Source organism: Nycticebus coucang, chromosome 18 (genome assembly GCF_027406575.1).
Source record: "Nycticebus coucang isolate mNycCou1 chromosome 18, mNycCou1.pri, whole genome shotgun sequence".
NCBI lineage: Eukaryota > Metazoa > Chordata > Mammalia > Primates > Lorisidae > Nycticebus > Nycticebus coucang.
Window position 1 is genome coordinate 53,248,517 of NC_069797.1, and position 17,767 is coordinate 53,266,283.

The 17,767-nt window shown below is 39.6% G+C and overlaps 1 protein-coding gene across 2 annotated transcripts in view; it reads left to right on the plus strand.

Moving 5' to 3' along the window:
- The window catches only part of SKAP1 (src kinase associated phosphoprotein 1), a 312,394-nt gene that overhangs the window by 58,401 nt on the left and 236,226 nt on the right, over positions 1-17,767 (plus strand). For both annotated transcript variants that reach the window (XM_053570461.1, XM_053570462.1), the window contains exon 3: positions 16,833-16,858. In XM_053570461.1, the coding sequence (XP_053426436.1) occupies positions 16,833-16,858 (26 nt within the window). The remainder of the gene's footprint in view (positions 1-16,832; positions 16,859-17,767) is intronic.

The window sequence follows — 17,767 nt, forward strand, 5'->3', positions numbered from 1 at the left end:
TTTGCGTTCCTTATGAGTGTTATAATGCTAATCAATACTGAATTTCTTTAATGTTGATATTGCAGTATTCCAAAGCAAGCAAACCATCTTATCATTAGCAACAACAAGGTAATGTTGCAGTTCCCAATCCTCATTAAAAAATCTGTTTTGTTTCTCCACTGTTCTCTTGGCCTTTTTTTGACACTTTGAGCTGTTAAACAGGAATTAAAAAATACTGTTGAGCTGTGCAACAATTCACAAATTCTACTTCAAACAGAAACACAGTGCACCGTTGTCAAAAGCTGATAACAGATTGGTGTACTTGACCTCATAAACTCTCACCAACCAGCCACATCCAGTAGTGGCACCAGTCAGGTGGAGGGAAGTTAGAGCTAAATCATGAGTGTAGAAGCTGTCAGTTTAGTCCTTACGTCTTACTAATGTTCTAATTATGCTGGTCAATCTGGGAGGATTACTTTATTGAAACTTATTTTATTCTTTGGTATTTTAAATATGGTCATTTTAAAAATAAAAATATAGAAGATGAACAAAATGTATTAATAAAAAAAGATTTGTACTTATAAAGTTCAAATTCGTTCAAAATGCCACATTTAAGGACTTAGAGGGCTACAGGTTCCCCACCCCTGGCCTAGGGTTTGCATGAGATACAGGTTTGGGGCTGAGCCCGGTGGCTCACACTTGTAATCCTAGCACTCTGAGAGGCTGAGGTGGTTGGATCCCTGGAGCTCAGGAGTTCAAGACCAGCCAGAGCAAGAGCGAGATCCCATCTCTACTAAAAATAGAAAAAGTATCCAGGCATTGTGGTGGGCACCTGTAGTCTCACCTACTCAAGAGGCTAAGGCAAGAGGCTCTCTCAAGCCCAAGAGTTTGAGGTTGCTGTGAACTATGATGACACTATGGCACTCAAGCCTTGGTGACAGAATGGGACTCTATCTAAAAAAAAAAAAAAGAAAAGATATAATTTTGGGCAAAGAAATGTAAGAAGGAGACTTCTGATAGCCTCTCACAGGATGACAGTCTTATACTTGGGAAATAGCAATATGCTGAAATGAAGTAGTTACATCAAGACATTATTCTGCTCTAAGGTATTAAAGAAGGTATGAGAAGAGCCTGGCTTCTCCTGGAATTTCCTGCCTCCAGACTTTTTTGCTCTTAAAGTGTGAGAAAAATAAGCCTCCACTTGTGTAGGCCTTTGATATTCAGGTTTTCTGTTCCATGTTGCCAGAGGAATTCTAACCACATGTGTGTCTAAAACTGAATTTATGGTATATTCCTGCTCACCCTTGAAGTCTGCCTCTGCTTTCCTCTTGATGAGGCTCCCAAGACAGAACTGTGGGCACCATTCCTGATTCTTCTCTCTTCACTCCCAAACTATCCACAGGCCTATGGATTCTTCATCTTAAATGTCTTCTTTCTGTTCCCTTTGTCACCAGTGAGCCTTCATAAACTTTGACCCATGTGTTTGCAAAATTCTCTTTTCTAGTTCTCTGCCTCAATTCTCTCCCTGCTCTGGTTTATTCTGTTCCTCCAGTCTGTTGAAAGAGCAAACTGTTAAAAAATGGCAACAACCATTCATGCTATTATAGAAGATTTATTGATATGGAATGATAAGGTATACCATAAGTAAAAAAATAGGCTAAATATATATATGAAATTTCACAGAGAAAAATGCCTGAAAAAAACACACACCAAAATGTTAATGGTAGTGAACCCTGGCAAGTGGAGTTCGAGTGATTTTTAATTTCTCCTTTTTGTCTATTTGTATTTTCCATCTCTTAACACTTAATATATATTTAATCATAAGTTACCAGTATCAGTCATTCCTGCTGTAAAAAGGATCAGGGATTTAAAAGCTGAAGGGTATTTGGTTTCCAGGTAGAAAGGAGCGGGCACTGGTAGGGGAAGAGATGTGTAAGAAGACATCAGGCTTTAATGGTGCAGCCTGGCCTTGGGTTACTTCTGTGCAAATAAACAGCTGTATTTGGTGGTATTTGACTTTGTGGATAAACACACACATGAAAGTGGAATTATTTTTGAGCCATATGAAATGCAGCAGTCTTTCGAGTAATTTATGGTGGCTTTTCTAAAATATGTGCTTTTTTTAAATAAAGGAAGTTCACTCTCAAGCCCTTCATTAGATGAGGTATCACTGACTGGGAACAACTTCCATTTGTTAGATGTTATCCCTTTGAGCTGCACCAAACTGACACAGGATGAATCCTTCATTAGAAAAGGATTATCTGCACTCTGTGTGAGTATTTAGTAAAACATTTGTATTTGTCGCACACTTTTCCAAAGTGATGGTGTCTGAGTAAACCATTCCCTTCCACCTCCTCAAAACATCAGTCATGATGATTGATTTTTATGTTGGTCATAAAGAGAAATGGAATGAACTAAAAGCAGGGTGAGGATTACAGACCGGAAGCAGTTAATTTACTTAACATGTATGTATTGAATATTTGTTTATGTCGGGTATGACACCAGGTGATTGAGACAGTGCCACACAACACATATTCTTCTTTTTCAAGGAGTTCTTGAGCCAGTGAGCAGCCAGACTCATGGAGCACCTCCATGGTTTCAATTTGTCATATGCCTGGAGTCTCACCATTTACAAATTCATCTGGGCTCAACATCCACTTTTGAAATACACATTCACCTGGAGGGTTAAGGTACTTTTGGTTGTTCAGCCGTATGTATTAACCCTATTCAATGGTTTCCTTCTAACTTTTGGTTAAGATGGCTGCACTGAGGAAATTCATTAGCCATTTAAGTTTGTTGAATTACAATTATGGGTAATGCATAGTGCTAAAGTAGAGTGAAGATTATAGAAATAACAGAGGAGCCTTTTCTTCAGAAAGAATGAGGGCTTTAGAGACTGTTACCTCTCTGTTACTTAGGAGAGGTAGTCTAACAGCTAACATTAATCACACACGTACCCTGTGCCAGGCTTGATGTCAAGGGCTTTACATGCATTGTTACTTTAAATCCTCACAATAGGTGTATGAAGTGGATACTGTTATGCTGTCCATTTAGCAGATCAGAAACCTGAGGTTTGGAGAAGTAATCACTGTGCTACAAGTGACTTAGCTGTCAGGTTCCGGAATGAGGATTTGAACCCAGGCAGTGTAACTATTGGACAAGCACTCTTACTGAGGCTCAACTCCTTCATAAAAAGTGAATAATCACACTTCACTCATTCATGCACTCACTGATACAAGGTCAATGAATATTTGTCAAGCAAATATTGTGTGTAAAGCATTTTTGTGGTGAATACAACACAGGTCCCAGTCCTCTTGTTTCTTATTTTGAGTAGTATAAATCAAATGATTATAGAATACACTTTGTGGGGTTGTTGTTATGCACATTACAGTTCTTAACACAATACATGACACAATATTCCCAAGAAACTTATAACCTCCTAGGAAATATAAAAAAGCATGCACAGATCACTATAATTCAAGATAGGTTGTGGCATACCTTCAGAAGAGGTATGCTTTGGGTTGGTGGGCTGTGGGAAGCTGTCACAGATAAGTTGGCATCATGACTTTGCCATAGGCTAACTGGGACAGGTTTTTGGTGAGGTACATTGCATACAAAAATACCATGTGCAGAGATATAGAGGAAACAAAGTTTAGGCATGCTTGGGAACCAAAGTGTGATTCTATTGATTAGGTAAAGGAGATTAATGAGAGATATAGCAGAAAAGACAGGATGGAATTCAGTCATGGATATAAGACTTTTGACTGGGTTTGAGGGAACAGATAGGTAATTTGAAATAGAAAAACATAGGTCAGGGATAGGTAAACTGAGGAGGGATGCTCTACCTGGAAGATGTGGACAATATGTGGGTCATTGGTATCAGGGCAAAGGTTACTTGAAGGTGGAAAATAGTTGAAAAGAAAGAGAAGATAAGGCTCGGCGTCTGTAGCTTAGTGGCTCGGGCACCGGCCACATACACCAGGGCTGGCGGGTTCGTATCCTGCCCTGGCCTGCTAAACAACAACAAAAAAATAGCTGGGCATTGTGGCAGGCACCTGTGGTCTCAGCTACTTGGGAGGCTGAGGCAAGAGTATCTCTTAAGCCCAAGAGTTTGAGGTTGCTGTGAGCTATTACTTCACAGCACTCTACCAAGGGTGACAAAGTGAGACTCTGTCTCAAAAAAAAAAAAAGAAGAAGATAAGAATATCAAACGTTGCCTGTGTTACCTATCTACCCAGAGAAGATAAATCTCATTTGTATTTTACTTTATTTCATTTTATTTTCCAGATTATTGGGGTTTAATTGGTACACAGAATTGCACCTAAGTAATGTATATGGTTTGGTGACCTAACCACTTTTCAGAACTTTATGTCTGAAATATGTTTTAAATGGCTGGCTTTGTGCTAAGACTTTTGAAATGTGGTTGAATTGAAAGTTAAAGACTATATTTACTATTCTTCGGATCTTTTAGCAAGGTTTAATGGATTTCTCAAGCTGGCCCAGAAAACTTTCAACTTTGTCTCTTGAGGAAAATGTATTCCAAAGTCCAAACAACTGGAAATGAACTTTTGGAATACAGTCTATACTTGAACTGGGTGCATCTGGTCTAGAACTTTTTTAACAGGTAACTGTTGGTAAAATTCCAGTTTCCTGTATAGGGTTTTCCAAACTTGCTTCATCACAGAGTTACCTGGGAGTCTTGTTAAAAACACAGATTTCTAGGCCCTTCCTCTGGAAATGCAAATGCACTAGGTCTAGGATGGACACTGGAAATTTATGTTTCAGTAAGGGATTCTTACAATCAGGAAAGTATGTAAAAGTCTTCGTCGGAAGACTCCAGGGTTCTTGTTTTGAGCTAAGAGGCTACTTTGGTTTTCAACTGAGTTTTAAGAGTGAAAGAGGGAAAAAGAAGAATGTTACTGCTAATTGTGAGTAGAGAGGCTGGTAGTTAGGACGGTGATCATTTTCCTCCCAAAATGATTGGGGATATTTGACAGGAAAATCTGACCAGTGGGGCTTAAGACCTGCCAAGTAGCTGACAACATTTCAACCTGATTAGCTTCTGGAGTGAGGAAATAGGAATATGTTCATATGCTGCTTTAGGTGCTCCTGTGAGGTCTCAAGACATTTCTGGTGCTGGAGAATCCCTCAACGTGAGACAGAATTGGAAGTCCTGGCCCCAGGATGGGCCCAGAAAGACCTGGGAGTGATGAGGTGCAGTTGAACCTCTGGGATCCCAGACTTGTGTTCAGACAGCCATAGAACTGATCATGTCATCATTAGCCTATAGATCAAAGTCCTTTCCATTCTTTGTGATAGGGATAATTGGGTACGTTAAAAAGGATTTAACTATGACTGCTGTAGGTACTGTGCAAAGAAATAAATAGAAAAGAATGGTACTTTAGTATAGAATCTTATACAATTAGGAAAAAAGTGAAGTTGAGGGCAAAAGCAATAATCTGGAATAAGTAGGCTGATATGAATTTAGGAAACAGTGAAATAATTTAAAAATGATATCTGAGTTTCTGCGTACATCTCAATTCTTAATGAAAAGAAACCGTACACATAAGGATAGTTTTCATAGTTTTATGAAAATTTCAGTAATTCAGCATAGCTCTTTGAATGGTGATTAGTAGAAGCCTGCTTTCTAGATTCTGTTATTATTTATTTATTTATTTATTCAGATGTGGGTGCAGTGTGAATGAGTGAAATAATATTATGTCTTTAATTAGGATTCTGTTGTTATTTTTCAATTAATCTGTGTCAGTAGCTTTATCATTTGTATTAAATCATTTTTTTCATGAAAGCTTTTAATGAGGAAACAAATTGATTGTATTTATATATTGGATTCTTGCCACTGAGATGTGTATTTGGTCATGTCTTTTGAAGTGTATTTTTGCCAGTCATTTTGTAGTTTGTCTTTGAAGCCAGGCTTTGGTGAAAAAAACAAATTCGTCATTTGGATGAAGGCTTCAATTTAACAAAGCTCTCTTATTTTTATCTTTCTCTTCCGCTCTTTCAGCCCTTTTCTTTCTTTTTCCCCCTTTTGCCTTTGTGTGAGTAATTTAGAGGAAAATAAAGGCACTCCATCCCCTTTTGGAGTAAAATCTATACTTCCTAGCCTTGCTTGGAGTGCCTTGCCTTCTATCTGCCTCTCCTACCTTGTCCCTGACCCTCCCTGAGATGCTCGCCACTCATACTGAACTCAGCCCTGCTGTTTCTTACCTCCGTTCCCTGATTTAGCAAGCATTTATTGAATGCAAGCTCTTTGCCTCTGCCCCTTGAGGGCTCAGTGGTAAAGATAAACGAGAAGATTATAATGCAGTATAATAGTTACTACTGAGAGGTAATTCATAAATGTGCTGTGGGAGCACCCAACATAAGACCCTGAGCTGAAGAAAAAAAAAAAAAAAAAAAAAAAAAAGACCCTGAGCTGAGCCTCAAAAGATCATGGAGGGTTCAGCAGGAGAAGGCCAAGGCATGAAAGGAAAGGTGGAGAGGCTGGCAGAGGCAGCCACAATGAGAGCAGAAACAGAGGATGACCTAAGAATGTGGGGGAGACATTGAAGGATTTGTAGCAGGAGAATAAGACTGCCATTTAGGTCATTAAAATAATGGGGGTACTGATGACATACACAGCAGACATTTATTGGAAGTTTACCAGGTGCCAGGCCTACGGCACCTGGTAAGTTCAGTTCTTTATGTGTGTTACCTCTGTTAATCTTCCCAAGAACCAAACAAGGCAGGAATGGTTATTATTTCTATTTTAAAGATGAAGAAACAGAGGGTGTAGCAGAAGATGGAGGGGCTGGGACTCCATCCCAGACCTTTCTGCAAAGCCCTTGGTCTTCATGCTCCTCGTCCCATTCACACTGAAGAGAGTGGATTTGGGGAGCAGGAAGATGGCAGGTTGACCACTGAGACCTCTACAGTGGTGTGGGTGAGACACCTGGAGAGCTCAGATGAATTCAGAGTCTGCAGACATGTAGAACAGATAGACTAAAAGGATATTAAGGGACCGGAATCTACAGGTCTTGGCCACTGATGAGATATATATACTAACAGAGAAAGAGGTTCAGAGATGATTCCTAAGTTGCAGTAGGGTGGATAGTGATATCATCCATGGTTTCCTCCCTAACCCCTCATCAGTCTCTACCCATCATATCACCTCTCACTCTTTCCACAACATCATAGCCTACCTCACAAGACAAAACATGCTGCCAGATTAGAGCCCGCTTGGTATCCTGCCCTGCCCCTCCCCCAACTTACCTAGCTTGGGGTGCAAAGCTGGGCTTTGCCACCTGCTCACTGATGGGCCTGGCACCTCCACCTGACCTTCCTCTGTGGTTTGGGTCTGGCCTTTCTGTGACCCTCCACTCACCTGCCAGACTGCTTCTGTCTAAGCATAGATCCTCCCCAGCAACCCTTATGTGTAGGCAGTGAGACAGGTCAGACCCGGGCTCTTCTAGCCCCAGTGTAAAATTTGTTAATTTCCATACAATTTGATTATTTCAGCCGAACTGATCCACGGTTCAGGTTTTCTGTGCGCTTAGTCATCCTTCACAGAGTGTCTGGCGAGTAGTGGAGATTTGTTAATCTGCATTATTGAGAGAAGGAATGCAGTATTCATAACTTGAGCTATAGAAGACGTGTTGGCATGTTAATGTTGAGATCTCCACCTTGCCTACATGAGCTCTAATAACCATGTACCTCTGAGGGAAATGTACAAAGAAATAAATAGGAAAGAATGATACTTTAGGATAGAATCGTATACAATCAGGAAAAAAAGTCAGGTTGAGGGCAAAAGCAACAATCTTGATAAGTCAGTTGACATGAACTGAGGAAAATTGTGAAATGATTTTAAAATGATATTCGAATTTCTGTATGCTGTGTAATTAGTCCAGAGTAGAATTTTTCTCTGTAACATTTGCCCCCAGGGGAATAATATGACCATGTTCATAACAAGGAGAATATCAAAGGCATGTTGAGAAGAGTTTGTCCAAGGAAGTTTTAACTGTTTTCATAGAAATTGCCTTATTTTCAAGTGAATATCACATTGCTTACCTTGCTCCTGACTCTGTATAAGGTAAACTGTGGTGGCTCCACAATGTGTGCTTGTAAACTCCTATGATGCGATCTGATAACCTCTCTGTGATTCATTTTTCTCATTTGTAAAGTTAGGGCTACATTAAATGATCTTAAAAGTTCTTCCAGCTGTAAAGTTCTGCGGGTATATGGGCCATGGTCACATGGTCATACAGCTATCAGTTACTCACTAATGAGATAACTAGGGGTCTCTGCGGCCAAAGAGTAGCTCTTAACCTGAAGCAAGCAAAAAAGAAAACAAAATTAGGTCTTTAGGCTTCAATAGTGGCAAAAACAACAGTGAGGGCCAAAGGGCCAGTTTAAAACATGGTGATCAGTGCTTTGTTTTCCCCAATACACAGGTTTGAAGCCAAAAAGCACCTCTGACTTTCCTGTTGCCACTCTGCTCCCAGCCTTGTCTCCAAGTTTAATCTCTTATATTTTCTCTTGTTTTTTTTTTTTTTAGACAGTCTTATTTTGTGTAGAGTGCTGTTCTGTCATAGTTCACAGCAACCTCATAGCTCACAGCAACTCGAACTCTTGGGCTCAAGCAATTCTCTTGCCTCAGGGTCCCGAGTAGCTGGGACTTCAGCCACCTGTCACAACGCCTGGCTATTTTTAGAGATGGAGGCTTGCTGTAGCTCAGGGTGGTCTGGAACCCATGAGCTCAGGCAATCCACCCGCCTCAGCCTCCCAGAGTGCTGGATGACAGGTGTGAGGCACCGGGCCTGGCTCTTTTCCCTTCTCTTGCTCTCAGTTAGCTTCTATCCCTCCCATCCACCTGTGCTTCACATCTCTGCTGGCCTTGATCACAGTGGACATTATTCTCTATCCCTGAAGACAAGGAGGCAAACAGAGAGAGCTTTAATGATTTCCTTTTGTCTACAGAAAAAAAAATCTAAACTCTGACCTTACATTTAAAGTCTTTTGTTTAACCATAACATACTTGGCTAGCATTTTTCTAGTTTTAGTTGGTTGCCTATCACATGCAGGGAATATGGGGATTGTGTAGACTCACTAAGGAGATATGTTAGTAAGTAAACAATCCTTATGCTAGAAAGAAGGGGAGGAAATATTACGATGTAGGTTTCCAGTGTTGCACTAAGAAAGCTTAATCACTGACCAGTCAAGAAGAGCTCTTACAGTTTGTATCTAGAGTGGATGTTTGATCATAGCAATTATTCCATGTAGCAAAAGTGTTATAGAAAATACCAGGGGTAGATAGGGTTTTGTTTAATTTCTTTAAAAAATTATTTATATATGTTTAGAGACAGGGACTGACTCTGTCACCCAGGGTGGAGTGCAGTGGCATGATCATAGTCCCCTGCAGCTTCAAACTCTTGGACTCAAATGATCCTCCCCCCTCAGCCTCCCAAGTAGCTGGAACTATAGGTGCATATAGCCCAGCTTAACTTTGTTTTTTTTTGTCTGGGAATGGACTTTAAAAAATTTTAGGGGAGTCACGGATGGTCAAGATCCACTAATGCTGCCTGTTTATTATATTTAATAAAAGTTTGATTGTGATCATTATATTTTTTAAGAAGAGAAGCATTGTGTTATCTACGAGGGTGAATTTCTAAAATTTATGCATATTTTTGTAGATGCAAGGCCATAGAACTATTACATACCAAAAACAGACTCAGGACTTTCTCATGACAGATTCTTCTCTTACTACAGTTATATACATATTTTCTGTTGTTACCATAATATTCGTTAGACAAATATCTAAACATTTGCTTCATATACAAATATCTTATATTTTGGGCTAGATCGTAAGCTCCTTGTAGGCAGGCACTAGGTTTTGTACTTTTGGTGAGATTGAGAAGCTAGGGCTAGACGGTGCACTAGCCCCTCACCAACCTCCTTCTCTTTGCTGCCCAACTGATTCTAAGGCTGGTACCCGGACCCCCGGGTCCCAGGCCTCTAATGCCTCCACTACAGACTTCCACAAGGTGGTGCTCTTTTCCCATTTCTATGCTTGGGCATTGCTATCCACATTACTCTTTGCCACTAGCCCTTCCATCTACAAGGGCAGTGGTAGTAAAAAGAAAATTTGAACACAATGTGAATCTTTCCCTGTGAGAAAAGAGATTAGAGGAAATATCTACAGTTTACAGACTCTTAGCATTGTTCAGAAAAGCTATTCCTTGGGCATAAATCAGCCTCTACCATTGGTTTACTGCTCAAGGTCAGTTGTGAGGGATTTTCCATTGAAGTCCTACTCAGCTAGGTTTACATCTGAATCTTAAGCTTCCATTTCTAATATCAGGATAATGCTTTGGTATTAGTCTTTGCAGTCTGTTTGAAGTCACCCAGTACTAAAGAAGAGAGTTGGTCAAGAGGGAAACAGGAGTCTTTGGGCATTGTGTGTTGCAGACAGCCTATGCATTCAGAAGGCATTGATGTTTTGATACAAAAATAAAATTTGAATTTGTACATCCTTAAGTCATCAATAAGAGATTTGATTTTGTTCAGCAGGTGGTTTACCAAGGCTGGGAGTGTATTTCTTTTTTTTTAATTTCCATAAGTCACAGGTAAAATAACACTTTTAATACTTCAGTTGCAAAAAAAATTCATCGGGATGTTCTAGATTTATAACATCACAGATGTTGGCCTTTGTGGATAGCTAGTTTTATAATGCCATGACAGCCCTATTCATCTAACTCAACAGATCTTATCATTTTGGGGAGGTGCGAGGGAGGGGGAGTTATCGACACTGATGAAATCTACAGACTTCTCAAGAGAAAAGAAAATGCATACTACTCTCTACTCACAATTTTAGGTAGTTTGTGAATCCCCTAAAGCTCCACTGTGGACTCCCAAGTTAAAGACTTCTGATCTAACCACTCCCTAATACCCATAGACTGCTTGATAAAGCAAATGTATTTTCTCTTACATACTAGAGTTGTTTTTTATATTATAGCCAACAGGAAAGCAGTTGATGTGGAATTTAAGAGCATGGGCTGTGGAACCAAGCAGACCAAGATACAAATCTTGCTTTTCCCACTGATCTTAATCAAGTTGTTTGACCTTCCCGAGTCTCAGTTTCTTCATCTGTACAATGGGGATAATAATAGTACTGACCTCCTAGAGTTTTTATGAAGATTCAATAAAATAATACATGTGAAATGTATACATAGCACAATGACTATAGCATGTATTAACTGCTAAGTATGTTAGTTACTTTATTATAATTAGGAAATGGAATTATTTTTCCTTTCTAGATATTTCCAAGAATGTGGTGATAGTAACAATTATTTGACATATTTCACCAGGATCTATCTAATTAGCTGGCTGAGAGGTTAAAACTCTGAGTACTTAAATCTCAATAACCACATTCATTAGTCAGCTCTATGGTCAAGAATTTGATACTTTCCCCTCCTTGCAATCTAATGATTTATAGTTAATAGCCCCATTTTCAGCAGAAATCTAATACTGTATTCTGTGAATCTTAGTTGGAAATCTAGAACAGTATGTTTTTAGTATGAAAGATATTAAAACATAGCTATAGGTGGACTGTATCACCATTTCATCCATGGCACCTGAGCAAAGGACTTGTAATAACACTCAATATATATTGGCAGACTGGGTGACTGAATTCTTTTAGAATATTAAGGTGTCTTTAGAGAAAGACTCCACTAATTTTGATGAGTGTTATAAAAATGTTTTGTTATGTTTTCAAGACTTTCCTCCTTAATCTCTTATTAGAGGGCCCGTCCTGAAACTGGCTGCTGGGGTTGGAAAACTGTCTGCCTGCCTTTCAAGCTGTGTAACCACAGTCAAGTTATGTTATCTTTATATGCCTTAGTTTTCTCATTTAGAAAATGGGCTCAAGGGCGGCGCCTGTGGCTCAGTGAGCAGGGTGCCGGCCCCATATACCGAGGGTGGCGGGTTCAAACCCAGCCCCAGCCAAACTGCAACAAAAAAATAGCCGGGCGTTGTGGCGGGCGCCTGTAGTCCCAGCTACTCGGGAGGCTGAGTCAAGAGAATCGCCTAAGCCCAGGAGTTGGAGGTTGCTGTGAGCTGTGTGATGCCACGGCACTCTACCGAGGGCAATAAAGTGAAACTCTGTCTCTACAAAAAAAAAAAAAAAAGAAAAGAAAATGGGCTCAATAAAAAGGTTAGAGCGTGGACTCGGCACCTGTAGCTCAGCGGTTAGGGCGCTGGCCACATACACGGAGGGAGGTGGGTTTGAACCTGGCCTGGGCCTGCTAAACAGCAATGACAACTGCAACAAAAAAACAGCCAGGCATTGTGGTGGGTGCCTGTAGTCCCAGTTACTTCGGAGGCTGAGGGGAGAGAATTGCTTAAGCCCAAGAGTTTGAGGTTGCTGTGAGCTGTGACACTACAGCACTTTACGGAGGGTGACATAATAAGACTCTGTCTCAAAAAAAAAAAAGTTAGAGTGTGGAAGAAGTGAGTTAAAAATAAGGGAAGCATTTAGAGAAGCACCCAACAAATTGTTCAGTAAATCCTAGCATTGTTATTATTGTCATTATTATTATGACTACAATGACTGCTGCTCATCCAGATTCCCCTAGTACTGTGGGTTCAATTTATTTGTAGCTTTGCCCAAACTAACATTCAAATAAAACACCTTTAATTTAAAAATATGAATAGCAAACTTTGTCTTGCATGAAATGTAATCTTAAAGTTCCAAGACTCTGCTTTGTAGCCTAGAAGAAACGTTGTGAAATTTTATTCTTCCATTTTCAGTTTTGGAGACACAAGTGAAGATGGGTTTATTGTGACTGCATGTGAAACAATCATCAGTGTGGTTGCAGCATTTTCTCCCTGTTCATTCTGTATTCATCATTTTTCAGATCCAAATATCATTTGCATGGGCCTGATGATGCTGAGTATGGATATTGCAGAGGAGTGATAACTTCCTTTTGCTATTGAAGCCGAAGCTTCAAAGAGAAGATTAAAGAAGTGTTTGTTATCTATCTGCACAGGCCTGATATGAAATTCTCAGAGGCTTTTAAGATAAACACAGTTCTGTATGTGTGCATTTATATGCTTTTTTTCTTCTGTATACTTCTATTGTGGCTTTTGTGCTTTGGTTTAAAATGTCTAGTTTCAAACTTATTAAACCATCTGGCTAAAGGAGAATTGTTTTCAGAGCAAAGGGTAAGAATTGGAAGATGTTGGCAGGATTTGACTAAATGCTTCCTGAAAAGTATAGAATTCTCTACAGTAGAATCATCTTTCCAGGGAATATGACAAAGGACATTCATAGGTTATCTTTAACAAGACAAGATCAAGATCTTAAAGGTGTCCTGCAAAGAATAATCTCTGGTGCCCTCCAAGTGAGATGCGATTGCTCATCGTTTGGACTTTCCTTTCGGAAGTGTCCTCTGTGAACTGTGGAATAGAGCTGTGGTTTTTGTTTTTGTTTTAAACAAGCGTTCTTTGGGGTTGTTGCATAATCAATACTGAGAGTAAGAAGAGAGGGAGAAAAGATAGGGTAGCAAAATAGATTTATACTTTCTGAAAAAGAAGAGAACTTATATTCCACTTCCTGCCATTCCAAGTGAAGTTCTACATATGTTTTTTTTTTTTTTTTTAAAGAGACAGCATCTCACCCAAGTTACCCAAGTTAGAGTGCAGGAGCATGATCACAGCTCGCTGCAACCTCAAACTCCTGGGCTCAAGTGATCCTCCCAGCCTCTCAAAGTACTGAGATTACAGACATGAGCCACCTTTCCCAGCCCTCTACAGAAATTTTTTATAATTGACAAATATAATTGAATATATGTAAAATGTATCACATGTTCTTTCTCATAAATGGGTGCTATGAGTGGAATGATAGATATTGGAGACTAGAAGTGGGAGTGGATAGGAACAGAGAGGTTTATGACAGATTAGTTAATGGGCACAATGTACCCATCATTCAGGTGATGGATACCCTAGAAGCTTTGACTTGACCACTGAATAGTCTATGCATAAAATTACCCAGGTACCCTGTAAATCTATGCAGATAAAAAGTATATATTTCAAAATAATAAAATGTACAGTATCATGATTTTATAGATGTTGTGAAATGATTACCACAATCAAGTTAAATAATACATCCATTACCTCACATGGTTACATTTTGGGGAGGAGGTAAGAATGCTTAACATATATTCTCTTAGCAATTTTCAAGTATATAGTACAGTCTTATTAACTGTAGTCACCATGTTGCTCATTAGATCCTTAGAACTTACTCATCATAGAACTGGAAGTTTGACAGAATTATTTAATTATAGAATAATGCAGATTATGTTATTAATATTTAACATCAACTAGGTGGGCCCGTCAGTCTATTTAATACTGTTAAATTGAGTTCTTTCTTCATAATCAGCCTTCTTTAGATATAGCTACTATTGGCAGAAACAATACCTTCAATGTATATCATCTTTCTTCTTGACCAAAAAGAGAAACCAGGATACTTTCAAGTAAGTAGAGAAGGGAACTGAAAAAAATGTATTAGTTGGAGTGGGGGTAGTGGACAAGAGAGGCACCAAAGAGGCCGAGCTCATCAATAACATATTTTTCCTATTTAACAATTTGCCCCTAGAGTTGGCCTTTTAGCTGCTGCTGCATTGCTAGGTTTTTTTCTGAGCCAATAAATGAGAACAACATTGGTCAGCAAAGTTCCTGCTGTTACCATCGTTAACATTTTGGAAAGAAGTGTAGAATGAGAGAGAGAGAGAGAACATGTTTGCACGTATTCGCACTTTAATTTCTATTTCTATGTAATTAGAAGTCAAGTGATAATAGGTATTGGGGGCTAAGGCAATGCCTCAAGAGAAGACAGAAAATAGTAAGAAAAGATGAAAATTTGCTTACCTGTTAGATGATTTGCTTGATTGGCTATGTTTTATAGAAAGGAATTTTATTTTATGGCAGACTCCTTGTGGTGGCGAGGTATAGTGGAAAGCTGCACTGTCTGCTAGGTGGAGATTGACCCACCTTAATATCATACTTAACTTACTTAAGTTTTGGCCAGTTCCAATTTACATTTGCTATTACATTTATACAGACACCCCTTCTTCTCAGCCGCTGCGACTTTCTATCCTCCCTTTCCTCTGCTCCCTCTTCTCCCCTTTTCCTCTGCAGATGTCACAGTGGTTCTGGAATCTTCCTGCCTTCTAACCCAGGCATCTTATGCCTCCCTTCACTGGATTGCTAGCCCAGAGCTCTGGGAAAGCAGAGGAGCAAAGACAGTCATCCAATTTTTTTCTCCATTTTCTCTTCCTTATTTCTCATAATTTCCCCCAAATTCATGCATGGATTATGGCAACATAATCCCCCACTGACCTCTTTCCACTTTCTGAAATTTTATCTTATACAATAAAGAAATAACCTGGATACTCACTGAGCTGATATTCTGATCTAAAGAAGCCAAACCTGATTTCAGTCATGCATGTACTGGAAGACACACCATTATCACCTATGTATTGCCTATTTCTGAGTCTTATTTTGGTTATGAACCCTTTTAAGAATTGGATAAAAACTGTGGACTCTCTCACTCCTGAGAGGTCACAATGAGGATAGAAAAATATCCATTCTATTTAGTGTCATGGAAGGCGATATGTCCAGGGTAAAAATTAAGGCGCAATAACTGTGAGCCTGATTGGAGTCTGTTGAGAGTGAGTGGGAAGTGAGGAAATAAAAAGAGCAGGTTCAGACAATGCTCCTGAAAATTTCACTGCAGTGTGAAGGGAGACAGGACACCAGGCAAAGGGATGTGGAGGGGGCGAGGGAGGGCTTGCTTTATTTTTATATGGTCATAAATATGGGTAGAAAGGACCAAGTTAAGGAGGAAGAGGTTGAATAGATACATGAAAAGTCAATAAAGAATAAGAGGGTTCCTGTGAAGGCAGGAAGGAATGGGATCCAAAGAACAATAGGCTTGGGTGGATAACCATCACATAGAACAGTGTTTCTCTCAGGGCGAGGGGACAGCAATGTAGATTCCAAATAAGTGATTTACAAGTGATCCTTCCCACAACTGCTATTTCATTAGTTTAAGACCTCAAGGGTTGTCAGTTGTGCCAATCATTTCCCAAAATAATAGAAGAGCTGGGATGATATAGTGGAGTGCAAGAACTCCGTTCTTGGCTCTGACGCTAAAATGCTAGATAAGCTTGAGTTAACTGTTCATGGTTTACTTGTAAAATTAAGAATGTAGGCTTAATGGGGCAGTGCCTGTGGCTCTGGGTAGAGCGCCAGCCTCATATACCGAGGGTGGCGGGTTCAAACCTGGCCCTGGCCAAACTGCAACAACAACAAAAAATAGCAAGGTGTCGTGGCGAGCACCTGTAGTCCCTGCTACTCGGGAGGCTGAGGCAAGAGATTGCTTAAGCCCAAGAGCTGGAAGTTGCCACTGGTATTTGGGGGGCCCAGGACCAGTGATATGTATAGCAGGACAGACTGTCACCACAAAGAACTGCCCTGCTTAAAGCCTGCAGAGCTCCTGATGAGAAACCCTGGGCCACGACTAGCTTCCCTCTTAGGACTTTTCCAGCTCTAAAGTGAAAATGGTCTAAGGAGTTGCAGTAAATTAAATGCAGCTTTTAAGCCTTTGAGTTTAAGAATCTTTCAAATCACCAGGATGACACTTTAGTTTTTCTGAAAGTGAGTAATGCCTTTGGCTAGTTATTGACTATTTAGCAAGCTTTTTGGACAAGGTGCTATAGTTATTACTGTATGCCAACCAAAACTGAGAAACACAAGTTTGACTAATCTCCTGTTTTTTTTTTTTTTTTCCTGTATTTCAGGTACTGTTGGGATTTTCAGCCCCAAGGTGAGTTCTCTTTGACCATGAATGGTTTTATGCTAAAATGTATAGTGGGGTTGTTAAATTCTGTCTATTCTATATAAGCTTCTCCACAGAGTGGCATTAGACATTTCTGAGGGAAGTTAGTGGAGTGTTTAATTAACCTTCACCCCGCTGAGCTCCCTGTCCTGCTTTTTAGCAACAAGAGGCTCTATGCTTCTGCCTTCTGAGTGGTTTGTTGCTAGATAATTTTATAGAACCAAAGCTATAATATGGTTTTATTCCTTGAGCTTTGTTAGATGCCAACGGGATCCAGTAGCATTCAAATGAAATGGTGGCCGAGTCCATAATAAAAACCTTGGGAGGGTTCCAACTCAGCTAATCCTTCATTTGCTCCAGAAATAAATTCCAGTATGTTACCTCTGTGATCACAGTGCCCTTCCACACAGCCTGCCTGTCTGGCAGCAGAGAAATGTCAGAAATGGAGCAGTGTTGAAATTCCCACTAGAACAGTGTTATCACATTTTAATATGAGTCTCTCTGCAGCCTCGGTGCTTCTAATTGCTTTCAAACCATTGTTTTCTTCCTTTTGCTTGATGAACCCAGCATCTGGCATGGTTCTAAAAAGTACAACAGACAGCTGTGTGCAAAATTAAAAAAAAAAAAAAGGACAGGATTAGAACACATTTTTAAAAGGTTCAAAATTGAGATTTTTTTTCCTGAGTTTAAACAGTTTGAGGGAGTGTCTTTAAAATATATGCATTCTTTCTTTTTAGTGCTGTGGCTGAGAATGTCAGAAACATCATCCTGAATATTAATCATCTTAGTTTACTATACATGGAGGGTTTTTATTTTTTTAGAGAATCACAGAGTGTTTTAGATCAGACTTGCAAATAGATTCATGAACTATTTTCCCCTACAATATTTTTAACCAAT